This window comes from Semicossyphus pulcher, unplaced genomic scaffold, assembly GCF_022749685.1.
Source record: "Semicossyphus pulcher isolate SPU_LCO1_2020_fin unplaced genomic scaffold, fSemPul1.0.p SCAF_21, whole genome shotgun sequence".
Classification (NCBI taxonomy): domain Eukaryota; kingdom Metazoa; phylum Chordata; class Actinopteri; order Labriformes; family Labridae; genus Semicossyphus; species Semicossyphus pulcher.
This window is the reverse complement of record NW_027211695.1, coordinates 22,470,421-22,497,239: the sequence shown is the minus strand read 5'-3', so window position 1 is coordinate 22,497,239 and position 26,819 is coordinate 22,470,421. Positions and strand designations below refer to the sequence as shown.

The 26,819-nt window shown below is 45.2% G+C and overlaps 1 protein-coding gene across 1 annotated transcript; it reads left to right on the top strand.

Annotated features, from left to right (window-relative positions):
- Window positions 1–261: 261 nt before the first annotated feature.
- On the top strand, window positions 262–25,515 carry lratb.1 (lecithin retinol acyltransferase b, tandem duplicate 1). The gene is made up of 20 exons (XM_069671921.1): window positions 262–558; window positions 1,454–1,554; window positions 1,961–2,030; window positions 2,164–2,294; window positions 4,566–4,654; window positions 4,924–5,023; window positions 5,176–5,219; window positions 5,309–5,386; window positions 5,592–5,788; window positions 8,571–8,635; window positions 8,756–8,862; window positions 8,958–9,060; window positions 10,204–10,303; window positions 10,940–10,979; window positions 11,063–11,114; window positions 12,072–12,180; window positions 14,924–15,007; window positions 16,257–16,374; window positions 19,625–19,715; window positions 21,088–25,515. Exons 1-20 carry the CDS (start codon window positions 306–308, stop codon window positions 21,160–21,162), a joined length of 2,007 nt encoding a protein of 668 aa, XP_069528022.1. The 5' UTR covers window positions 262–305; the 3' UTR covers window positions 21,163–25,515.
- Window positions 25,516–26,819: the final 1,304 nt, after the last annotated feature.

Sequence of the window (26,819 nt, the reverse complement as noted above, 5' to 3'; positions counted from 1 at the left end):
TTTATAAACAAGATTATTAGATTATTATCCCTTATTAGTATGTTTTAAATGCTTCTACTCCTCACAGAATCTTTTTACAGTGTGAAATTAATAATTGTACCTACATAAAGTATACTAATACTTTTTTTACATGTTGTCAGATGATACAGGAAAGAACAACCCGGATGGACGGAACCTTTCTCTGACGTGTTTCCGGTCGGACTGTTTTTATAGATGGACCAGTGCACCTTGAACTTATCACAGACAGTCCAGTCGCCTTTCTCTTTTCTTCTCGATTTATGTGTAAATAATAACATTAATTAACGATGTCTAGTTTTACACATTTACTGCGTCACGCGCCGCGTCCCCTCGTGCGGTCGTTGCGCGGCACGAACGCAGAAAAACGCGTTAGTTTGCGTATTAACTTAGAGTTTTTGCGCTTTAGTTCGTCTGCTATGTTGTCACCGAGTGTAATAAATCAAAACAAACCCAGCTCCAGGTGCTACATGAGTTCCGCCAGGACGACACCGGTCCGGATCGGCTGTGCTTCTGGGTTCTGGGGGGACACAGCCACCTCAGGTGACAGCCAGGATTAACCGTTACAGCTAACCGAGTTAGCATAGAGTCATGTTAAAAACAAAGGTTTCAACAGGTGTTTATCTTTATTAAATGTACTCTGTGGCTGTGACCAATAACAATTACAACTTTTTGTGTTGTCTTTGCCTTTATTATCTCTTACAGTGGTGGAGGAAGTGCTCTGACCTTTAACTATACTTCAAACAGCAGCACCACAGTGTTAGCATACATTGTCACAAGTAAAAGTTAAAAGTACTTAGATGCACTATAACTATATCTTTAATTTATTAATGAATCAATTAATATAGAGACAATCTGTAACAGTTATATATAAGAATGAGCTCTTTAGAGACGTTTCCACCACTTAGCTATAATAAACTTTATTTAGATAGCACTGAAAACAATTAAGAAGTGGTTGAACCAGGATTTAAACATTTTAGTGTTGCAAAGAGGCACATAACGTCTGAAGGTGAACAATATGATATAAAAACTAGGGATGCACGATATTGGAATTTTTGCTTTTTCAAATGTGCACATTCACTGGGCAATGTAAGAAAAGTTAATGTGGTAGCATTACGTCAAGCTTTTTTAGGGAATCACCGAGCATTTAGGCAGAATTAAAGCGTTGTTTTATCAACGGAAAATATCGGCAGAAAAATTAAATGTCTGCCGATTCCGATATGTCATACCGACAACGTGCCGATAATGTCGTGCACCCCTAATAAAAACAATAATAACAATATAAATACACATGTGACGTGTTAGAAATAGAAATAGCAAGAGATAAGACAAATTGTTAGGGCCTTTCTTTTGCTGTTGAATCTCCTTCTTGTCCTTCTGTTTAACTGGTGTGTGTGTGTGTGTGTGTGTGTGTGTGTGTGTGTGTGTGTGTGTTCAGTGCCTCAGCTGATCTACAGTGGGAAGCTGGACTTCCTGGTGTTTGACTACCTCAGTGAGATCACCATGTCTCTGCTCACAGCCGCCAAGACCAAGATGCCTGTGAGTCAGTGTTAGGGTTATAATTGTCTTTCTAATGTACATCTCTGTACCTCTTAAATATCCCCTTCCTCTTCTTAATCACACAGTTCAGCTGTTAAAACGTATATTCACTAAAATATGAATAATAGTACTCAAAGTGAGAGAAATGTTGTTCCTTTAAGCTGTGACTGTGAATAACAATCAAACTAAAGTAGTCTTTTATCGAACAACAAAGATCATTCACGCAGAGTTCACTGTCTGCAGTTTCCCGTGTTTCTGAGGATGCTTTGGGGTAAAAGAATCCAGAGAACAAACAACCTGTCAGCTTCTGCTCCTGTAGTGTCTGCTGTCGGCCTGCAGGGGGCAGCGTGGAGCCTCTGTAATCTCTCACAGTAGATGATTGTTGTGTCTGTCTGTCCTGTCGTAGAATCTGGGTTACGCTCCAGACTTCGTCCAGGTCGCTCTCGCTCCGTTCATCAACGACATCCACAGGAAAGGTGAGTTCTTCATTTTTATTTCTTGTCTTTAATCTTATTTTATTTCTTTTCTTTTACTACATGTTATTTACCCTGGTCAGTGAAATCTGGCCCCTTTAATGTAATCTCATAAATCTCTTACTGATTCCTGCAGGTATCCGTGTGGTGAGTAACGCAGGAGGCGTGAACCCTCTGGCCTGCGCTGAGGCCATACAGGAAGTCATTAAGAAGGCGGGCCTCGACCTTAAGGTTGCTGTGGTGACAGGCGATGACCTCATGCCCCATGTAAGGCCTCTTCAGCAACAGTATGACATCATTGTTATCTTTTTGTTAACATGGTTACCACCGATTCATTCGTTTTATCTCCTCTCTGTTTTTTCTTCTCCTTTCCTCTTTGTTTCCTCCTTTCCTCTTGTTTCCCTCCTCTGCTGCCTTGTCTCCTCCTCTCCTCTTGTGTCCTCCTCTGCTGCCTTGTCTCCTCCTCTTCTTTCTTGTCTCCTCCTCTCCTCTTGTGTCCTCCTCTGCTGCCTTGTCTCCTCCTCTCCTCTTGTTTCCCTCCTCTGCTGCCTTGTCTCCTCTTCTCCTCTTGTTTCCCTCCTCTCCTTTCTTGTCTCCTCCTCTCCTCTTGTTTCCTCCTCTGCTGCCTTGTCTCGTCCTCTCCTCTTGTTTCCTCCTCTCCTTTCTTGTCTCCTCCTCTCCTCTTGTTTCCTCCTCTGCTGCCTTGTCTCGTCCTCTCCTCTTGTTTCCTGCTCTCCTTTCTTGTCTCGTCCTCTCCTCTTGTTTCCTCCTCTCCTTTCTTGTCTCGTCCTCTCCTCTTGTTTCCCTCCTCTGCTGCCTTGTCTCCTCTTCTCCTCTTGTTTCCCTCTGCTGCCTTGTCTTGTCCTCTCCTCTTGTTTCCTCCTCTCCTTTCTTGTCTCGTCCTCTCCTCTTGTTTCCCTCCTCTGCTGCCTTGTCTCGTCCTCTCCTCTTGTTTCCCTCCTCTCCTTTCTTGTCTCCTCCTCTCCTCTTGTTTCCCTCCTCTGCTGCCTTGTCTCGTCCTCTCCTCTTGTTTCCTCCTCTCCTTTCTTGTCTCGTCCTCTCCTCTTGTTTCCCTCCTCTGCTGCCTTGTCTCGTCCTCTCCTCTTGTTTCCCTCCTCTGCTGCCTTGTCTTGTCCTCTCCTCTTGTTTCCTCCTCTCCTTTCTTGTCTCGTCCTCTCCTCTTGTTTCCCTCCTCTGCTGCCTTGTCTCGTCCTCTCCTCTTGTTTCCTCCTCTCCTTTCTTGTCTCGTCCTCTCCTCTTGTTTCCCTCCTCTGCTGCCTTGTCTCCTCCTCTCCTCTTGTTTCCCTCCTCTGCTGCCTTGTCTCCTCTTCTCCTCTTGTTTCCTCCTCTCCTTTCTTGTCTCGTCCTCTCCTCTTGTTTCCCTCCTCTGCTGCCTTGTCTCGTCCTCTCCTCTTGTTTCCTCCTCTGCTGCCTTGTCTCCTCCTCTCCTCTTGTTTCCTCCTCTGCTGCCTTGTCTCCTCCTCTCCTCTTGTTTCCCTCCTCTGCTGCCTTGTCTCCTCTTCTCCTCTTGTTTCCTCCTCTCCTTTCTTGTCTCGTCCTCTCCTCTTGTTTCCCCCTCTCCTTTCTTGTCTCGTCCTCTCCTCTTGTTTCCCTCCTCTGCTGCCTTGTCTCGTCCTCTCCTCTTGTTTCCTCCTCTGCTGCCTTGTCTCGTCCTCTCCTCTTGTTTCCTCCTCTGCTGCCTTGTCTCCTCCTCTCCTCTTGTTTCCTCCTCTGCTGCCTTGTCTCGTCCTCTCCTCTTGTTTCCTCCTCTCCTTTCTTGTCTCGTCCTCTCCTCTTGTTTCCCCCTCTCCTTTCTTGTCTCGTCCTCTCCTCTTGTTTCCCTCCTCTGCTGCCTTGTCTCGTCCTCTCCTCTTGTTTCCTCCTCTGCTGCCTTGTCTCCTCCTCTCCTCTTGTTTCCTCCTCTGCTGCCTTGTCTCGTCCTCTCCTCTTGTTTCCTCCTCTCCTTTCTTGTCTCGTCCTCTCCTCTTGTTTCCTCCTCTCCTTTCTTGTCTCGTCCTCTCCTCTTGTTTCCTCCTCTGCTGCCTTGTCTCCTCTTCTTCTCTTGTTTCCCTCCTCTGCTGCCTTGTCTCGTCCTCTCCTCTTGTTTCCCTCCTCTCCTTCCTTGTCTCGTCCTCTCCTCTTGTTTCCTCCTCTCCTTTCTTGTCTCGTCCTCTCCTCTTGTTTCCTCCTCTCCTTTCTTGTCTCGTCCTCTCCTCTTGTTTCCCTCCTCTGCTGCCTTGTCTCGTCCTCTCCTCTTGTTTCCCTCCTCTGCTGCCTTGTCTCGTCCTCTCCTCTTGTTTCCCTCCTCTCCTTCCTTGTCTCGTCCTCTCCTCTTGTTTCCCTCCTCTGCTGCCTTGTCTCGTCCTCTCCTCTTGTTTCCCTCCTCTCCTTTCTTGTCTCGTCCTCTCCTCTTGTTTCCCTCCTCTGCTGCTTTGTCTCCTCCTCTCCTCTTGTTTCCTCCTCTGCTGCCTTGTCTCCTCCTCTCCTCTTGTTTCCTCCTCTGCTGCCTTGTCTCCTCCTCTCCTCTCCACCTCTCAGAGGAGCGGTCTGTCTGAAGTAAAGATGGCGGACGACGGCAGCAGGCAGCAGTTACCTAAAACTCTCCACAGTATGAACGCGTACCTCGGGTACGCACACACTCTAACACACTGCAGCACACAGACACACTCTTTGTTTCATGGCGGATCATCGTCGTCATAATTCTTCTTATTAGCTTCATTTTTTAACTTTGACCTGCAGCTGCTTCCTTGTCAGCGTTTTGCTAACAGCATACAGCTGTGAAGTTGTTGCTCTTCCTTTCTCTTTCGTTTAAAGTCAGTGGCTTCATCAGCAGAAAACAACGCTGCGTTTGGGCAAACAAAACGCACTACGTGTTAAAGGAAGCCTCTGTTTTCAGGGCCGTACCGATCCGTCGCTGTCTGGACCTCGGGGCTGACATCGTGGTCACTGGACGCTGTGTGGACAGCGCTGTGGCTCTGGGGCCGCTCATGCACACAGTACGTTTGATTTATATGTTTCTGTCTGTTCCTTTTCATTTTCCTAAAGTCTTAAATCTTAACTAAAGAGTAACTCACGCCTCCTGTCTCTAATTACGGAAGCTGCTGGTTGTGTGGCTCTCAGGATGTAAGGATCTGTTTCTCCTTCACAGTTTGGATGGGAGACGGACGACTACGACCGGCTGGCAGCTGGAAGGTGAGAAATCAAGAAAACAAACTATTATGGATTTATTATGAATGCAAGAAAATCAATTAAAATCATTAAAATCGATGTGTGCGTTTCAGTCTCGCAGGTCACCTGATCGAGTGTGGAGCTCAGAGTACAGGTGGAATCTTCACAGACTGGCACAAAGTTCCTGACTGGTGAGGCCGAGTCTTAACCACGTTTTAGATTCTGGTACTTTAATATTTAGCTGATGTTAGCTCATAGATTTAACCACCTATGAAACTCTGTATTTCATAGATCAAACTGATGTGACAGCTGACAGGTGTTCGAACATGAATATCACAATATTAATGCAATAAACAAACCAGATGTGTGATATGGAGCTGTAACCGTGTGTCTCAGGGACAACATGGGCTTCCCGGTGGTCGAGTGCTCCAGCGACGGCTCCTTCGTTCTCTCCAAACCTCCAAAGACCGGCGGCCTGGTCTCCTTCGGCACGGTGGCCGAGCAGCTGGTGTACGAGATCGGAGACCCGCGGAGATACCTGCTGCCCGACGTCATCTGTGACTTCAGCCGGGTGGTCATCAAGGAAGTGCCAGGTATCTGACACACACAGAGTCCACAGTGAGGACGCGACCACAGGCTGAACTGTTGGCTGTGTTTATAACCCGTAAACATTGATCTGGAAACCTTAAACAAACTCTGACTGAACCCCTCACCCTCCGCTGACCCTCCAATAAACTCTGCATCAGCTCCCAGTGATTCACTTCCTCTTTAAAAAACTAAACATGATCCATCAGCACAGATTGAACCCGCCTACCTCTAACCTTCCTCTGATCCTTCTCTGAACTCTCCCTCTCTGATAACAAACTCTACTTATCCTCCTTTTGCTCATTAATTAGCTGTTTTCATGTTTGTGTTCCCCAGTTTGTAAAAAGAGGTGTAAACACTAAACAGACACGACTGACCCTCCTGCTGCTCTGTTTGGTTGTGTATGTTGTGTTTATGTGTGTAAAGAAAGTCCTGGATATTTCCCTGACAGAGACACTAACTCTCCTGTGACTCCAACATGACCCAGTGCCTCCTGCAGCATACTGTTTATCTTGTCTTCAATGAAGGAATGAGTTCCTCCTGCCGGCTCGCACCTGATGACCTGCTGAAGTATAACATGAAACTAGGTCAAATCTGGTCTGCAGGAACAGCCAGCAGTTAAAGGGTTAAGATACTGAGGTTATACCAGTTCTGTTGTTAGATGAAAAAACCTTCTACACGGAAAAATACAAAAATAAAGCAACAAGATCTTCCAAAATAAGGTTGGGATTTGCCCCTGAAATCGCCCCCCTTCATGGAGTCATAACTCAGCCAAATCTGAACACACAGACATGATGCTCATGTTCTTAAATTCAGTGTGACTCCCGTTGTCTGATGATAAAGTCCAACATCCATCGTGTGTAAAAGTCCAGAAGTTTGCCTACAAATCATGCAATAAAAACGCACCCAACAGGTCCAGAACCGGCCTCAGCTGTCCTTCCTCAGTATCAGAGTAATCCAGTGATAGTTGTCTGTACATCCACAGTAACACTGCAAACAGGCGCTGCTAATAGTGTATTCAGCACACTGTCGATGACCCCAGTTTGCCAAAATGTACATATAATAATGTTTATTTAAAAAGCACTTTACAAAAGCTACGTGCAGGTGCTTTACTTAAATAAAACGGACGATCGTAAATTCACCTGATTTTAAAGACAACAGATACCAGAACTTAAGAGACATTTAATACTCAACTCAACTTCATTTATAAAGCACTTTAAAAACAACCACAGCTGAAAACAAAGTGCTGTACACAAATAGACAAAATAAAACCATTAAAAGCAATAGAATAAATCAAATGAAATAAAACAAGAATATCACTAAAATAGTTGTTTCATTGTTTTTAAAACAATCAAAAACAATAAATAAAAACAGACCATAAAACAATAAAACAAGAGTCTCATGCGGGGTCGAAAGCCAAGGAGTAAAAAAGGGTTTTAAGACGAGTTTTAAAAATACATTCAAAGAAAACTAAACAGAAATGACTAAACAAATACTGAAATCAGGAAATGCTCTCTGAGGACAGAATGTTTGATAAGGTGTCCTGAAGGAGATTCATTTATCACCACAGGCGGCGCCAAAGAGAACGAAACTGAGATCTGAGGTTATAACTTTAAATAAGAGCATTTAACTGGACTCAAAACTGCAAGCTTTATGCAAGTACATCAACTTCACCAGAAAAACTACTTCCTGTTTACGTTCCTCAAAGTAAACTTGGCTTGTGGACCATTTTAAAGCCCTGAGTTTGTCATTTTAGCCCCCACCATCTTGTTTATTTTGGGCCATATTATGTGACCATATTAGGACAAGAGGATGAAGTGGAGCAAGGTATTAGAAAATGCTAAGTATTTAGCTAGTGCTAGTATAACACTAGCACTAGCTAAACACTTTTCAGACAGTAGCTTATATTAATGAAGGTGCTAATTTTGGCCCCGTGTAAAAACAGCCAGAAGTGACCATATTTGGATGTGATGCAGAGTTGATGAGGTTTATTGACTCAAATTATCAGCAGCTCAAAGAGGCCACGCCCCTCAGGCTGCATCACTGTAAGCCTTAATATAATGTAAACAGGTGAGCTGTATAAAGATTCTCCCCGTACAGTTGTCATGAAGAGAGAAATGAGCTATAGAGACCCAAACTGTTTTTTGTACCAGGCTGTAAACATGTTTATTTCTGCTGTACAGTTTAACATGGGGCTCTATGGGGACTGACTCACTGCTGGAGGCAGCCTCAAGTGGACACCAGAGGAACTGCAGCTTCTGGCACTTCCATAGCTAAACTTATAGGTTACTTTGCATGTACTTTTATTCTAGTTTCGTCCCTGAAATTGAAGCTTTATTGTGTATTTTTGTTCCACTTTATCACTAAAGTAAACTTATCATCATAAGCTGGAATGTGACAGTGTGGGAGTTCTGGATCTTTCAGGACCATCACGTCCCTTTTCAAAGCCGGGATGTGAACTCTCAGCGGCTGTTGTTGCTACAGTTGTAAATAATTCAGTCTAATTGAGCCTCAGCTGAACTCTACAGCCTGGTTTGACCACTTCATGACCTCTGAGGTTTATTTTTTAGCATGAAGAAGCCGGAACGTGAACTGAAGATGAACCGGCGTCTGTGGTCTGTGGTCCGGTTCAAGAGAAGTGTCAGGGAGGAGACGGGGATAGAAAGAGAACAGAGTGAACATCTTCCTCTTTCTGTGGGCAGTCACAGGGTCAGTTCCTCTGGTTCTGCACTTTTTATTGACTGATTTGCTAAAACGTGTGTGTGTTTGTGTGTGTGTGTGTGTTTTCAGGCGTGGATGGAGGTGCTGTGAGAGTGACGGGGGCTAAAGGCCTCGCTCCGTCACACGACTACAAGGTGAGACTTCATGATGGTTTAAGACTTAATTTCCACATCAGCAGATTTAGTTTGCCAAACAGAGGACGCTGCAGCTTTAACTCACATCCTGTTTCCTGTCCACCTGCCTCGTCTCTGCAGGTGTGTGCTACCTACATGGATGGTTTCAGGGCGACCGCAGTGTGTCCGGTCGGAGGGCCGAGAGCGACGGAGAAGGCCCGACGTACCGCAGAGAGCATCATCAAACGGTGCGTTCAGGAGCAGACTTCCTGTATGAGGACGTCCCTGTCTTTTTAACCCTGACTGTGTGTGTGTGTGTGTGTGTGTGTGTGTGTTCCTGTAGGACGAAGCGAATGTTTAAGCACCTGGGGCTGGAAGATTTCAGCTCCGTCAACATCCAGGTGCTCGGAGCTGAGGACACCTATGGCGCCAACGCTCGCTCCAAGGTAATGCGAACACACCAACAGGAACACACTGTCGTAACACACCTTTTCCTTTAGTTTTAGTGAAGCTGTCCTTCAGACACACCCCCTCCCCTCCTCACCACACCACCATCATCTTTCTCGTCTGTATCTTACCAGCCTCTTTCTTCTGTTTAGATGGTTTCATTCAGAAATACTCTAGAGAACACTGGCCTAATATAAGCTTAGCGATATGTACTTCCTGTTTCGTTTCGTTCTTTCTAAGTATTTAAAGTTTGCTTCATCTGAGCGTCGAGTTTGTTTCTTCTTCTTTGGATTTTCACTTCTTGTTGAAGTTGTATCTGTAGTCATCCATCTTTTCTTTGTTTGTTCAGCCATAGTAGATTACTGTTTACTCGCAACACTTGCAGAGAGCGGAAAAGCAGCCGCTTAGTTCTGCCTACCCTCTCTGGCAGACCAACCACTGCTGGCTGATGGGAAACATGTCACTAACTGGGCGGCGCCACAGACACCTAGCCCATAATAATACTATATACTGCAGATGAAAGGCTTTCATCAGCGGGCCATAGTGGGACTGTACTTTCAGTAGAGCCTGACTGATCTGATTGGATATCTGACTTGGGCCTTGTGGTATCGGCAGACATATATATATAAGATACCTGTTTAAGAAAGCAGCCATCTGATTGGACAGTCATATCGGTGCACAATCCACATAGAAAAGTCGCCTAAATGTGTTTTTTTCCATTGTCATCCTCCCATTTCCTCCTCTCTTCTCTCCATCCGTTCGTCTCTCTGCCTCTAACACCAGGAGCAGTTTAAGGTCACAGCTGAGCCTGTTTTCACGCCTCTGCACTCTCCTTCTATCACTCTTTTTCTCCCAGTTTAACACAAACTTAATCCAACACGTCTCCGCTACCAGAAGCAGGTCAGGGTCACAGTTAAGCCTGTGTCACGCCTCTAACCTCCCACACTCCTCTCTTCTGTTTCTATCTTTTTTCTCCACGTCTTTTCTTCTCCCCCCTGTTCCTGGTTCTCCTTTGTCTTGTTTGTCCGATTTTTGGAGACAGAAGACATTTGGGCTGGTTTGTGGAGCGTTACGAACATGCACACACGGCTGTGGTTAACATTATATCTGAGTTACTGTCCCTGTTGTCTGCGTGTGTTCAGGGCAGCAGAGAGGCGGTGCTCTGGATGGCCGTCCACCACAAACAGAAGAAAGCTCTGGAGCTGTTTGCCAGAGAGATCGCTCCTGCTGGGACTGGCATGGGTACGACACACACACACACACACACACGCACACACACACACACACACACACACGCACACCTTTTCTTTGGCATGTAGAACCCAAATGACCCTTGTACGTACTCTGTGATTGGCTACTTATGTGCTAGCTTGCGTGACCGGAGTTGGACTCAGACTGGGTTCGAAAAGTGTCTGATGCACCTCACAAATAGTCACGGCACTGAGCACGTGTGTGCTGGTGTAAACAGGAAGTAGATTGTTTTAACCTGCGCTAATAAGAGCAGAATGTAATGGTGGTCGTCAGGACCCGCGGTTAACGAGGGCTGCTTCGTCTGTGATTAAAGAATGACATCATGCACGTACCGTCCAGCTCAAACAAGCAGCTGCAGTGGTTTATTAATATCTATCCCTCCTCAACACACACACACACACACACACACACACACACACACACACACACTGTCACTGCAGATAAAGAAGCTTCTGTCCTTCTGAACCAGAATTTGTTTATGGTGACAAGTTCAAACCCACCACACACACACACACACACACACACACGGACTCATGAAGTGTGTGTGACTCTTGACAGCAGGTGTAGCAGCTGTCCTACTGACGAGACTATTTTTATAATTGTGTTCGGCCATTTTGTTCCTAACAGCTCCTGGACTGACCGGCATCGTGGGCGGACGACCTCGAGCGTGAGTCGATGATACCTCCTTCTAGTCCACGGAAGTCGTCATTCAAAGAACACGTCCTCACATTTAAATCGTTTTGTCTTTAGGTCTCCCGTCCTGAAAGCGTTTTTCTTCTTGCACCCTAAATCTCAGCTGAAGGTGAGTCTGATTGTTCATGTAGAAAAAACAAATGTCTCGACACTTTAGAGGTTCGTTAAAAAGTTCCAGAAACTCTCGAGTTAGCTGCTTCTGGCTAGTTTCACACTGAATCAGGTTGCACCTTAAAGAGGAGGCTCATGGGTAATAACGACTTTCGTAATATGTACATCGGTTTCAGGTAAACTACCCTCCTGCTGTCCAATCAAAAGCCATCAGCCTAATAAACAGGAAGTCACTGTAGCATCTCAGGTTGTAACATAAACCAAAAACAGTTCAGTGTTTTTCCTGCTCGGCTCCAGGCCTGTCGCACCTCCTCCGGGGCCAACCTGTTAGCTGCAGGGCCATCAGCTGGGAAACACCAATCATGGATGTTTCGCCCCTTAGACCAGACCATCTCCTGGTGGTGGGGCGGTGAACAGGGACGTCTTCCTGACACTCCCTGGAGCTGACCTTCTTCAGGTGTTGCTCGCTCCCCGTGCCTTGTCCCTTGTCTCCACCTCCTTTGTTGCCTTGTGTCCCTCTGGCTTCCCGTAGCCGTCGGTCTTTTAGCAGACGTGTAGTTGAGTCTCCGACAAATCCTCTAGCGCCCGCTCCCAACAGGTAGATCCTCGTGTTCCATCCGCTTTCCTTGCACTCTGCAGGTCAGCATATTTCACTTTCTTCCTGTCAGGGGCTGCCTCCAGCCCCTCAACCAGTAGAGCTGATTTCAGAGGTCCACAGGACTGCGTGTGGCCGCAGTGGGGTTCTGTACATTGCCTGCCCAGGCCCACCTCCATCTTCTCCTAGCAGAGAGCTAGCTCTAATCAGAGACAGAAATGCTAGAAACAGGTGCTCACCATAAACTTTTTGCTTTGTTTTAGGACTTTATAATTTAACGAGTTTGACGCTTTTGTTGAATTCAAAAGTTTTTTTAAAAGTAAAGAAACTTGATGAACAATCATTCACTGATGACTGCAGGTGGATGTTCACGTCGATGGAGAGCTGATGGAGTCTCTCACAGAGGCGGGGCCAGGCACACCTGAGCAGGAGGCCCCTCCCACCTCAGAGGAGGACGCACCGGACAAAGGTAATCGAACGTGCTCCAATGTTATGTTCCTTCATTTACACCTGAGAGGTTCCATTTGTTCTTGAAAGGGTGAATGGATCCTAGACAAGAGTTGAATGGACTTGAAGAGGTTACAGGGGGAACTTGAGAGGGCACAGATCATCCATGATGAGACTGTGGGGGTCCTTGACGTCTTGTTCCCATAGTCCTTGAGTGTTCTTTGTGGGTTAAAATGGTTAAAACTGGTCATTAAGTGGGCTCGAATGGTGTTTGAGGGGGTTCTAAAGGTCTTCGTGGGGGCCTACATAATCCTGGAGAAGGTTCCATGAGTCCTTAAGGGGGCTCAGGTATTCCTTGAGATGCTTCCCGGGGTCCTCTAGGACATTAAGAAGGTCGTCAGATGGTCCATGTGCAGGCTCAGTTTACATACCTGGCCAATAAAGCTGATTCTGTATGAGGGATTCCACTGGTTCCATGGATCAAGGTTCCATGGGTCCGTAAGGAGGATCTGGGAATACCTCTGGGGCTTCTGGGGGTCCTTGGGATGGTTCAAGGGTATTAAAGCAGGTTAACCGTCTTTGAGGAGACTCTGGGGGTCCTTAAAGGTGTTAGTTTGGTGCTTTAGGGTCTCCTGGGGTTCTTAAGGGGGCTCAGATTGTTCTTCAGGAAGTCCCAGTGTCCGGGCGTCCTTGAAGTGCTCGAACGGTCAGATTTCTGGCCTCAGAAGGACCAGGCCTTCTGCTGAGGTTGCAGTAGAACATCTCTGTGTTGCTGCGATAAATAAGATAGTTGTTGATAAAAGGATGACAGGTCTATGCTGTAGATAAACAAGTGGTGCAGTTACTGATGTCTGCTGCAGAGGGCGACATCTTCCCATTTACCTCCGCATAGAAACAACCTGACAAATCCATTTAAACACCATGAACTCCAACGCCAACACGATATCACATGAAACCAACACGCAGTAAAAACATGACTCGCAACAATCTGTCAGAGGCTGTGGGAAACAATCTGACTGCCATGGTGTGTGTGTGTGTGTGTGTGTGTGTGTCTGTGTGTGTGTGTGTGTGTGTGGCATTTCCTATCCCTTTAAAAGAGCACATGCTGTGCCACTTTTCATCCTTTCACCAAGGCTGCATTCACATGGCCCTGCACTCACACATCAAAATACTGAACACACACACACACACGCACACGCACACGCACACAAACACACACACACACACACACACACACACACGCACTTTGCTCGTGGTGCTGTAAGTATAATGTGATGCTAATACTTGTGTAAAAAAGTTGCGATTTGAATGCAGGACTTTTAGTTTTGTGGCACACACACACACACACACTTACACACACTTACACACACACACACACAGTCCTGGCTGCCTCCCTACCTTCTTCACATTCCAGTCTGAAACAGGAAAGCCTCTTCAGTGACAAAAAACAAACCAAAGAGCATAAAAAACATTCAAATGAAGCAGAGAAGATGGAGCTGCTGCTTTTAATATTCATTCACCTGTTTTCACTTTAAAGCCTTCAGCTGTGATTTCTTCTGTTTCGCTCTCTGCGAGCATCTGCACATGATATCACATTGTTCTACACGAGACATTAAAAGGATGAACAAATATGTGTGTGCATGTCTGTGGACGCAGGCATTACTAATGGATTACCCACCACACAGGCAGAGATAATCGATCTCTTTAATCCATCCTTCCTGTTACTGCGACAACGTGACGAGCAGAGGACAGGGAGACACTTTATATTCATGAACGACAACTTTATTTTAATGAATACAGCAATGCTATAACGTATAACATAATGCTATATGCTGTCGTAATAATATAAGAGAAAGTTTTAATTATTCTGATTAGCTTTTAGCAGCTGAAGTTCTATCACTTAAAAAGATTCTACATTTTAGCCGCGATCCTGCTGCTGAGTTCTATTGAAAGCAGAGCAGCTAGCAGCTAGCAGGTAAGTAGCTTGATGCGTTGTCCACGTGTACAGATATTTTTGAAACACATGTTTGCCTCTGTGTTCTGGCCTCTTGTCCAAAGGAAAACTTTTATGTCACTTAAACAGAGCTAACTTTTAAGGCCTTGTCTGCACATCCAGACATGTATTCTGGCCTCAGGTTGCCTTTCAGGGCTCTGAAAACTGCTGTTAACTTTTAAACATTTGATATTTAACCAGAAGCGCAGACTTCAGAGTTTGTTTCTCTCTGTCAGAAGAACAAGACGTCAGATCATATTCTAGCAAACAAACAAAACAAAAGCACACAGATGTTGCGTCCGTAAAACGATAACACCTCTGGCACTGATAAGATAATACTTAATTTTAGATTTGATCAAGTACGAACACAGGTCGAAGGAAAGGTTTGACTTTAAATATGTGAAAGATTAAATAAAGTATTTTGTTTTTAAAGACAGATCCTCTAAAGGGGTCAAACTGTTTCCCTTTGAGGTTTTTCACAGAGAATGTTTGAGGGGTCTTATTCCACGTCTCCAGCCTTTCTTCCCTCAGCACTGAAGTTCCCTTCAGTTTGTTAATCCAGGTGAGAACGATGTGTTTCAGACGCAGAAAGCCTTTTCACATCCACAACAAAAGCTCCTCCAGACCTGAGTTGAAAGCAGACCTGCATGAGAATAAATGAGGCTGCTGGAAGGAGAAGCCTGATTCTGGTTTTGCTTCTTTGTTTGATCACCGTTAGCTGAGCCAAACAAACACGTTTGAAGGCACTTTTGTTTTTCTGGTCTCTGTCCAGAGCTGCCCAGTGGACCACACAGCTACAGGCTGGAGGAGCTGGCCTACACCCGGAGCGGCGACAAAGGAGACTCGGCCAACATCGGTGAGGAAACACTTCAACCTCAGATTAAACCAAACTGATGAAACAGAAAACATCCTCTCTGAGGTTCTGCTCTCTGTCCGTGATGGTGCTGGAGGATAGCAGCATTATTGTAGTCGCATTTCCACTGCAAGAACTTTCCCAGAGTCCAAGAACCTTTGGTGGTGCTTCTACCGCAGGGACTAAAGTCTAAATTACATTATTTTACCCTCCAAAAAGTCCCTGATCGAGAGCTATTACTTTCCAGAAGTACGGGAACTTTGGGGGCTTAGTCAAATACTCCTAGAATTTTATCTTGGCGTCAATGTTTTCTTTGTATAGTTGCTCTTAAAAAGGTCACTGGAAACACAGACAACCAGCTGACGGGACCTTTCAGCTTCTTGAGTGTTTAAGTATTTCCATTCACTCATCCATTTTCCTCCGGGTCGCGGTGGCAGCAGGCCAAGCTAGTTAGCCCAGACGTCTCCCTCTCCCTAGACACATTTTCCAGCTCCTCCTGGGGGATCCCGAGGCGTTCCCAGGCCAGATAGGATATATAATCCCTCCAGCGGGTTCTGGGTCTGCCCCGGGGTCTCCTCCCAGTTGGATGTGCCCGGAAAACCTCCACAGGGAGGCGCCCAGGAGGCATCCGTATCAGGTTAAAGTTCTGGGTACTTTTAGTCGCCACTGTCCTGGGAAAACAGAGAATGACTGGTCAGAGAGGGAGGAAGGAAGTCGGCGAGCTGTTAACGTTTACTTTACCTTCAGCTGTTTTTATAGAACGAGGGAATATAACGTGAATAAACGTGAATACATTTATTATGATTAAAACTCATCAATCCACATCTGTAGTTATTGTTTGGACTGAGAGTCATCTAGAAGAAGAAGAAATACACACTGAGAGTTTTACACCGCACTCAACGTGTGCTGGGATCGGTCACTTCCTGTTGTCTCTGCTTGTTGCCTAGCAACTGTTCTGAGACGAGTAATGGTTGGGCACATAACTCCTGTCAAACAGTAGAGTATGATTTCTTACTTTCATTTTTATTTATGCTTATTATACAAGCGAGAACGTTCTCCATGACTCGTTAACCTTTGACAGAGCCAGGCTAGCCATCCCCCCTTGCTTCAAGTCTTTATGCTAAGCTAAGCTAACGATCTGTAGCTTCACAATCAAGGCAAAGACTGTAGAGTTGTATCAGTCTTGTCCTCATGTGTCCCTCACTGTGAACCTCTTCTCTGATATTCATCAGCATTGCTGTTTTCCCTTTAGGAGTGATAGCTCGTCATCCCCTCTTCTTCCCCTACCTGAAAAAACACCTGACTTCTTCTTTGGTGGAGGAATACTTCTCCCACCTCATCCAGCCAGGGGTGAGCAACGCCGTCACACGGTGAGTGAATAAACACTGTGTGCTGAGAGACAGGAAGTATGAGAGGAAGTGTGATGTTGACATCGGATCGGGAATTACCCGAAAGTTATCATCGGAAAAAACCTGAACCAGGTTTGACCCTGTTTTTTTTAATATGGGGCTCTATGGGGACTGACTCACTGCTGGAGGCAGCCTCAAGTGGACACCAGAGGAACTGCAGCTTCTGCTGCTTCTGAGTCACGTTGTCACCTTTGAGGTTAAAATGTTTGTTTTGATACTTAGAAATAAAACATTGGATGTATCGTCATGACAATTTAGCACTTAAATTCTTTTAGATTAAATGTTGTGTTTAGTGCAAATTAGCTAATGTTAGCATGCTAGCTTGTTAAAGAAATGGTGACCATGGTAAACATTTGGTTTGAAAGAAGCTTTATTCATGATTCAGTATATTATGTGCGTGCTTAAAAGAGGAAGTGGTCGTGTTGTGAACAGGCACTTTAACTCCTCCACCCAGGACTCACAGATTTCAATAGAGCACACACACACGCACACACACACGCACACACACACGCACACACACACACAAAGCAGCAGAGATGAAGTTGTGGTTCGTGTAATCGCTGTCAGACGTCGGCCTTCAGCAAAAAGACACAACAGAGCAAAAACAAGACGCGCAATCTGTGGTTGAACAGATGTTAGTCACATACACACACACACGCGCGCGCACACACACACACGAAACACAGGACAACCACACTAACCTCCTCCATGTCTGTTGAGCCGCCAGTACGACTCCTCACTTCCTCCTGCAGACACACAAAGTCACAACAAGTCAAACTGCAGCATATTTCACATATCTGAACTCTGATGCCATAACAAGCAGAGTTTTCACCAACTGACCGAGAGGCTTCCTGGACGATGGGAGCAAGTCCAGTGGGGCTGAAGCCATCCATCAGTCCTTCCATCCATTACCTTCTGCTTATCCCGGTTGGGTCGGGGTGGCAGCAGGCTAAGCACGGCGACCCAGGCGTCCCTCTCCACAGCAACATTTTCCAGCTCCTCCCAGTTCGACGTGCCCAGAAAACCTCCAAAGGGAGGCGCCCAGGAGGCATCCTGATCAGATGCCTGAACCACCTCAACTGGTGGCTCTACTCCGAGCTCCCTCCGGATGTCTGAGCTCCTTACCGTATCTCTAAGGCTGAGCCCAGACACCCTCCGGAGGAATGCTAAGCTACAACTGTGGAATTGACTAGCCTAGTTTAGCATCAAACAGGAGCTACTCGTGAAGTGCTTACCTGGCTCTGTTTGAAGTTGAAAAAACGCCAACCAGCACCTGTCCGCCTTCTTACCGGAGTGACGTCCTGGAGTTGGGGTTTCCAGGCATTTAGGGAAGAAGACTTTGACCTCTGAACTGTGCATCCAAATTTGAAAAACCCCAAACAAAGAACATTTTGTGGAGTAAAACTTAAAGATCACACAGATTGATACCTAAGGCAGGTACACTTCCCAGAGGATGATGGCAGGGCCGTTGCCTTCTGATTGCCTGATGTTTCACAGCTGTTTGTTATATCGTGTGCACCACAAAAGGAGATCTGTAATCCTGTTCAAAACATCTCAACCATGTTACTGGCTCCGTCCTCAAACCAAACAAATACCACACAGACTCCAGAGTTAACCGAGTGCTGCAGATGCTGAAAGACGGCTGCGGTTCAAACGTTTTACTGAAGTCAGGAGAAAAACCCACGACGGACTGAGAGAAACCAGCAACACAACTTCCACTGACACCGAGACACGGCACCGTAAACATCACTGCCAGTCATAACCCTCCTCCAAGGTAATCACCCTGTCACGACGCAGACGTGGAGACACAATAGAAGCCAGAAGTTTGATGTTTGGACATCCGGAGGCTCTGGATGTTCAGTTTGTCTCCAAACAAAAGTATTGATTCTTTAAACTCCTCGCAGACGGAGACGAGCTTCCTGAACCATCACAAACACTCGGAGGCAGCCTGCACGCGTTAAGCTGCGGAGCTATCGTGGGAACGGCACTAAGTACTGTTAGGATGAGTCCAGTGCGGTAGTCGACACCAGTTTCTATTGATTTATGTCAGAGGATGTGGGAAGACAATCTCAGCATTATTAAAGGGTATTGATCACAGGTAGCCCCGCCCTAACCCCTCCCCTCTTCCTGGTCTGTGTGACTCTCAATGGGAGCATCAGAGACTAAATGAACATCACGCTGTGTTGAAGAAGACTTGAAACTAGAGACTGAGACCATAAAGTCATTAGGAACATGTTTACTGAGGGAATACATCAGGTGAGGAGGAGGAGCATTTTCTCATAGACTTCTATAGGATCAGACTTCTTTTTACAAGCAGTGGAGTCCTCCTGCTGGACGTTACAGAGAATGCAGGGTTGTAACGATTAAAACAAGAAGTAACCTCATGAGAAATAGCTGCATATTCAGTAATCTGACGTCCTGTAGTTACAGCTTGTGGCCACAGAGGCCGCTGTCGAGCCGAAGTTCAACTCTAAGACGTCAAAGACGAGACGTGTAGCTCCACGGCGAAGCAGCCGTAGGTGTTAACCTGCAGGTAGGACTGCTGGAGGCTTCGGGGAAACGGTTGAACAGACGGCGGACATGTTTGAGCGATGAGTCAGCGCGCGGCGTGTTAGCGATTAGCTTAATGAAGGGGGGGAGGCCGTAAAGCTCGCTGACCTGCGTCTCCTCTCACACCCCGAAACGCCTCCCTGCCGCCACAGACGCTTCATTAGTGCACCTCCACCGCTCGTTAAAGCTGCAGGAGGCACGCACACACGCACACACACGCACACACACACACACACACACTTAACTGCTTTCAGACACACTCGCAGGTTTTGCATATGATCTCCCCCTCTCTTCTCTGCAACTGTAGACATGAAGGTGCAAAAACACACGCTTTTTCACACACACACACACACACACACACTGACCGAGCATGGTTAACCATTACACACTCAAACACACACACACACACACACACACTTCTTTTAAATCTCAAAGAAACAGAAACGCACACTCCTTCAAACATCAAAAACACACGAATTACCTTCCAATAAACCGCCACACCGACACATGGTGCCGGGCTGTGCTGGCAGACCTGAGTGTGTGTGTGTGTGTGTGTGTGTGTGTGTGTGTGTGTGTGTGTGTGTGTGTGTGTGTGTGTTTTAAATATGTGGAGGCATGCATTCCTGTGGTAATGAGTGTTTTTTTTCTCTGTGGTTTGTAGATACACTCTGCCGGGGATCCACGCCCTCAACTTCGTCCTGAAGAGTTCACTGGGAGGGGGAGGGGTGGCCTCCCTGCGCAGCGACCCCCAGGTAACACACACACACACACACACACACACACACACACACTTTCTCCTCTTTCTTCACTCTGGAGCTTCTTCCTCTTTCGGCCGTCTCTCGTTCATCACCTCGCCTCTCTCTTCCTGTCCACACGTTGGAGTTAAATGTGTCCGGTCCTCTCAGTGCAGATACAGCTGCTCATCCTTTATATCATTATTATCTAGTATAAACCTTAAATACTGAATTCAACTGTATTGTAAGGGAGGCCAAGTTCCTCCCTTTCTCGAGCCCTTTCACACATGCTCTCCTAAAAGTTGTCTGAACTTTTCCAGAGTTGCCCTTTCACACATCTCCGTCGCAGCAGAGATTTTCCCTGATGTATAAAGTGCGCTGCATCAGCCAGCAGCTCCTGACTCTCTCCCTCTCTCTGCTGTCGTCGTGTAAACGATCCTCCTTCTTCACCCTCGGATGTTTTTAATCATCCGGTCATGTGTCGCTCTTCTGGTTTCACACCGGTCACATGATGTAGACGTCATCACCCCGCCCACTCGCTCGCAGTGAGTGTTCCTGCTGACTTCTTGCGGACATTTCAGCAGGAGGCTGCAGGAAAAGTCTGCAGAAAGCTGGGGTGAAATATCCGGCTGTTTGCGTTCACACATGCCGCCCACCCGGACACTGTGGGGACGTTTTCAGGAGTGTCGTGCAGGTGTGAAAGGAGCTTTGTTAACTACCGTCAGATTAGATAGAACTTTATTCATCATGAAGGAAATCCTGGTGTCGGATTGCTCCACAACTGCAGAACGAAACATGAAAATATGAATTCAGTTTGAGTTTTGTCATGAAACATATCACGGTCTTCAGTTTATATCACCTCACAAAGTCCAGTTTTAAAGTATTAAAGAGGTGAAAATCAGTAAGTTGTTGCAGCTCTGCAAAAGGAGTTCTGGATGCAAACTGTCCAAGCTTTAACACACAGTCCTTTGTGTTTATCTGCGTTGGTCGACATGTTTATCTTACCTGTTTTTCTTCTTGAAACATTTGAAGCAACTTGAAGCAAAGTGATTCTGATGTTAAAGAAACAGAAATCAGCAGAGAGTAAACAGACGAGTCATTAGAGCCTCGTCTCTCCTCATCAACGCACAGCGAACCAGTCCCTCCCCCTCTTTAACACCCTTCTTTTCCACTTTCTCCTCCTCCTCCATCCCTCGTTCAGACGCTCCTGTAAAGTGTTTTACCGCCTCGCTGGAATCCACCGCACATCAAAGACACACACACACACACACGATGTGCCAACACACGGCCGTAAAACTCCAAACACACTAAACGTGTAAATCCAAACACAGGAGTTTTAAGAACAAACTGTTTTGATGCTTTAGTGAGTGAATCATTTGTCCTTTCTCAGGGGAAAGCTTACGCTCAGATGCTGCTGGACCTGAAGCTGAGAGGGCTGCCCGACCTGAAGTCTCTGGTGGACTGAAAGAGAGAGAGAGAAGGAGGTGACGAGGGGGAGAGCTTAACAACAAGCACGGGAGGATCATTCACACATCAGTTAAAGAGATTTTATTTTGTCCTCAACCAGAACCTGAACAAGTTACATTTACATTTCAAAATGAAGTCCTCATGAGGCTTTAGAAGCTGAACCACACGTGAGATTTAGCGCAGATTCACTCGCTCAAACCAGAACAGAGCATTCAGGAAATAAAACTCCACCATGAAGCGTTTTAACGATTTTACAAGCCCGACTTAAACACGTGCTCTGTGAGTCACGTCGCCCGAAAAACTAGAGAAAACCACGAATCACAAAGCTCAGATTTCAAACCTCTTTCCTCCTCCGCAGACATGAAGGGCTCAGTGTCATGGTCAGGGCCCCGATGGCTGCGTCCACTTGGGTTCCGTCTTTAATCTCTTCCCCCTTGTCCTTATTAGTGAAGATAAATGTACCAAAAAGTAGCAGCTTGTAATTTCAAGCTGCTGCTGCTGGTTTCTTTTACTCAGTAAAACTCCAAAACATCAGGAGCAGATTTAAATAATTAACTTTAATTACTTAATGGCTAAAATTTTACAGTGCCACAGCTTGGACAAAGAGTGTTTGTGAGGGAAGGAAACCGCCCCGATGAGACGGTAGCAAGGAGTATCAGGAGGTCGTAGAGGAGTCTTGTTTTTCATGATACCACCATCACGTGTTCCTCAGATACATGACAAACACAGTGCAACAATCCTTAACATGAACGTCCTGAGTTCTTTGAAGCCTTGCATGGAAGCAAGTCAGGTACAAGAGAAAAAAGAGGCTTTTAAGTCCTGCGGGATCGGATCGGTTGGGGGTGAAGGGATCAGTCTTCAGGGGAATGAGCTTCAGGAAAGTGACCCCTGACCTCTGACTTCCTAAGAAAGGAGTGGTGGTGGTTTGGGTTTCCATAATGGCTGCCAGTGAGACATCAGAGGAGACACTGGCTGGTTTCAGGTGGACCAGGCTCGATGCCTGGTTCCCCCCGGCTCGTTCACCTCGACACGACCCGGCTCCGATGTTTCGCCGGCCCGCAGGAATGTGCGTCTCCCTCCACCAAACCGACTCTCTGGCCTCCAGTCTGTTTATCCATAATTGCAAACAGACTGAAGCCGCAGTCGGAGTCACTCCACAGCTTCCGTCGTGGCTGAAAGCTCATCCCACCTCCTCTGAATCATATCCCCCTCTTCCCCAAACCGTCGTCCTCGGGCTGATGCAGTTTGCTCTCATTAGTGAAGACACGGACTCTTCCAGCTCTTTCCTGGCGCTGCCCTCGTCTCGCAGTATTTCTACGTTCCAGGAAAGTTGAGCAGCCGCTGTTGCTCTAACCCATGACTCTGGCTTCTTTGGGTTCTTGCTGGTGATTGCGGTATTTTAATCGGATTTTTGCTGTTGGGTTTCTGCTAAATTTCCAAAGCATGAAACTAAAGAATTTCTTCCAATGGCAGAACCCAGACACACAACAACAGCACATGAGACAGGCTGTCACTGAACAATGGTCTTCTGAGAGATTTACACACAATAAAAACATAATGAAGGTCGTCCTGACATGAGTTGCAGCAGTGTTGCATGAGTATAAATCAGACTAACACAAAGGCCGTCTCACAGGACAAATAAAATCCAGCAGCCTCTTCTCTTGATTAAAAAGGAGACACTGAAGTGGTCACATTTGCATAGCGAGGTGTTGAAATGACGACTGTAAATTCCTGCTCATTTCCTGTTTTCATGAAAGCCCAAATTAAAAGGAAAAACAAGCTGCAATGTCAACATGGACTCATCTTAATGATGCAAAAGAGCTTTAACACTCACATCTGTCCTGCATATTGCTGCTTCCCAAAACCCCGACCTCGTTATTCCCAAGAAATATTTCCAAGGCTGCGCCGTTAATAAGTTGGAGGGACACTGAACAACGTTTTCATGAGAATTCTTCATTCAACCATAAAAATAACTCTGAGTGTTTGATGTCCACCCAAAGCACTTCGTGTAGCCCTGAGTGTGTAGAGAAGGATTTCCAACACATTTGTGAGCATGTTTTAGTCATTTGGGAAGCTCTCTTGGACCATCCTTCACTCCGATATTATGAGTCAAAAGTTTGAGAATCTGCTGGCGTTCAACGTCCGTCCCAACCTCCTGAGCTCACCTGGGACGTCCAGATCCACAAGTGAATGGGAAAGTGTGTCCAAGCTTTTGACTGGTAGCGTAGTTAAACTTTTCTTGTCGTCTGGTATCAGAATCAGTTTCCGTCCTATTTTTACAGTTATTGAGCTTCTTTACTGACAGTTGTTTCTAAAATCAGGGTTGAAAAATAGTTCTTTATTTACGTTTTCTTTAGTGAGTGAGTGTAAACAAGCACAAATATATATATAAATATGTAGATTCTATGTATATATACAGCAGTTTCTGTCAGTGTGCAGTTAGTAACAATAGAAAACTCTGAAATGTAATTAAATGACATTAAAAAGATAATTTGCAAACTGATACATATGAATAGAGGAGAGATATTTACTCTCAAAGTTTGAATTGTACTTTAAAGTAAAATTAGCTTTTTAAATATTATGGTAACCCGTCCAGTAGCTGTTGAACTATTTCATCTCGGTATAATGTTTCCTGTTTGAGAAAAAGCAAACGTCCAAGCATTGAGCCTTGTGGAACACCACGGACGTTTTTCATCTGAATAGAATGAAAACAAAACAGTTGTTCTTTGGCCAAGTTTAGTCAAACTCTGCAAAAGAAATCAAGTGATTATAAACATCTGTCCTAATTTTCAAGATCATCTCTTTGGTAGTTTGTTGGGATATTTCAGTGCTGAACAAAGTGTTGCTAGTTGTGCGAAAAAAAGTTCCATGAATTGAACCTTGTGGAACACCGTGGAGTTTTACTACATTTCATTACAGTAGGGCTCAAAAAGACATTTAATATCGAAGCAATTCAAGTTCTTTGGCTGAATCTGGTCAAACTATGCAATATACAGTACTTATTAAATACATTGATGTTATGTTTAGTTTCTTTATTTGAGCAGGGACAATACACAGGAACATCAACCTTATATAAAACAGGGAGAGATGTATTGTAGCAGGTTTTAGCAAACTGCTATTTTCCGCCCTTAGTTCCTGGGTAGGTCAGTAAAATAATAAAATCCTAAGAAGACCTAGACATTAAAAACGAGATTACACACAAAACTAGACATTTAAAGGACCACCCTCAACCATACCCACACAGAAATAGACATTAAACGAGCCCTGCCTCCCCAACACACAAATGCACACATTCATTCATCCTAAATGTCATGGTAACACTTTCAGTAGTTAATGAGATATTTCAGTCCGGTCCAAAGTGTTTCTTGTTGGGAAAACAAATATAGGTTCAAGAATTGAGCCTTGTGGAACACCAGATCAGCTTAGCATAAAAGCAGTTTTAAACATTATAAGCCACAAAGGTTCAGTATAATCCATCCAGCAGTTGTTGTCGGTCTGGGACAAAAAGTTGCTTCAAGGGCAAAAAAGCAAAGGTCCAAACATCGAGCCTTGTGGAACACCAGAAACTACATCGCAAACATCAGGCAGGTCGTCTCCTACCGGGGCAATAAAGCGTTCAAGTGCCTTGTTCATGGGCAGCTCATTGTTATAACTCCTGTAGATCTTCAGCTTGGCATGGGATTCAAACCACTGGCTGTTTTTTTCCCATAAAAATCAGAAGAAAACTCCAAGAGCGTCGTACTCTCGTACGTCGTACTTTCTTTTGATTTTTATGTCTTTGTGTTCCTCTCTAAAATCCAGAGAGAACTCCAACCCTTACATTTTTATGCTTTTTAGTTGTTGTTTTTCTGTATGACTGAACCAAACCCTCTGTGAATCATTTAAAGTGTCAAATCTGCATTTTGGGGCAAAAGAAAACTTTTTGTCACAGTTTCATATTTTCTGTTCTAAGTTTTTGAGACATCACAAGTTTGCTGGACTGTGTTAAAGCCTTACAGTGAAACCACAAGTGCTTGTTTTTACCACCATGTTTGCTATTAAAGGGAGCAACACTTCAGTTTGATCTTTTTCTTCCATTTGATCTTGTAACTAACTCGTCAGTGTTTTAGAAGTCTACGGTGATTAAACTTCTAGAATCATGAATCGATGTGATTAAAGCTAAGACGACTCAAATGTTGTAAAATGTTTACCTGTTAATGTTAAACAATTTCCACCTCTGCCTTCTTTTATCAAGTTTCATATCGTAGGTGCTCGATCCTTCTGCTTCTGCCCTTTAAAAATCACTAAATGCATTAAAGCAGTGAGGTAATTTCTGTACGATTTGTAGATACTAAACTGAAGAGATTAAACATATTTTTATGAACAAAGCTTCTGCTTTAAGTTTGTTATTGGTTGTGTGTGTGTGTGTGTGTGCGTGTGCGTGCGTGCGTGCGTGTGTGTGTGTTTCCCTCCTCTGTCTTGTTAACCACTAAAACATGTCACAGGAAGCCGAGCAGCAAAAGGTGTCGACAGCAACAAGACAGAAGCCTCAGTGTGTGTGTGTGTGTGTGTGTGTGTGTGTCTGAGTGCGTGTGTGTGTGTGTGTGTGTGACAGCTTGATAACATTTGTTTCTTTGTTCTTCAGTATTTAAATGCTAATATTTCGAGTTTTCTCAGGTGCAAAATAGTTTTCTTCTGTATGTTTGCTGAAAGTTTCCTGTTCTGCATAAATCTGCCTCAGTGTGAAAAAAGCTCATTTAAACCATGTAAATGTAAAACTGTCATGAATATAATTACCATAGAATTGTGTGTATAAGACGCACTTTAATACATGTTTTTCCGTCTAAAACGTGGGCTGTGTCCTGTACACTGGTGCGACCAATATACCAGTATAAACTGCAGGGAGAGGTATTTTACTGTTCCAGGATTTTACCAGATGTTGCCGCTGTAAGCTTCATGATCGCCGGTGCAGTCGCCTTCCATCTCTAAAAACATTAACAAATAACCACAAAGGTGATTCATTAAACGTGCTCGTTTACAGATACCAGGAACGCTCCTCAAAGATGACAAAGATCACGTTTACATGTTGACCTCCATCAAAAACGTAAAAAACATTTTCTCCTCTGAAGACGGTTTCATTTCACGAGGTCACTTTAAAAGTTAAGAAGGTAAACTTGTTCTTCATAAAGCTGATGTATGTTTTTGCTGAGGATGTTCTGCGCCTCATTTTCTCTCCAAACAGAGAAATCTGTTTTTAAACGAGCTCAACAAACTAAATTCAGTCGTCCTGTTTGGAGGCTGAAAGGAATAAAAACATTCTGTGTTCTTGTTTCCCACCATCAGCAGCTTCAGCATCACTCTGACAACCTGAGGATGAAAGATGGTGATTAACATTCATCACGAGCAGACAGCATGGGAACAAGTGTGTAACTGTGTGTGTGAGTGTGTGTGTGTGTGTGTGCAGGAGCTGCAGGTCGTCCTCTGAATCGTTTGTCATGACGCTGTCGTCTTTGTGCTGCAGCGACACATTCACAGCTTCTGTCCGTCCGTCAGGGAGCAGAAAAGGAGATAAATGACATCATTATTCTTTTCTTTCATTTTTAAACCTCTTTTATTGTCCCTGCTCCGTTTTTGTCTGCAGACAGACGCACAAAGACTCCCGGCGTTCCACTGTAC

What these genes read in the sequence shown, in the direction of transcription:
- lratb.1 (XM_069671921.1), top strand. Translation starts at nt 306, where the DNA reads ATGTCTAGTTTTACACATTTACTGCGTCACGCGCCGCGTCCCCTCGTG. An exon ending in ACCCTAAATCTCAGCTGAAG is followed by an intron (nt 11,115 to 12,071) that starts GTGAGTCTGATT and finishes TGATGACTGCAG; the next exon opens with GTGGATGTTCACGTCGATGG. An exon ending in GTGAGCAACGCCGTCACACG is followed by an intron (nt 16,375 to 19,624) that starts GTGAGTGAATAA and finishes TGTGGTTTGTAG; the next exon opens with ATACACTCTGCCGGGGATCC.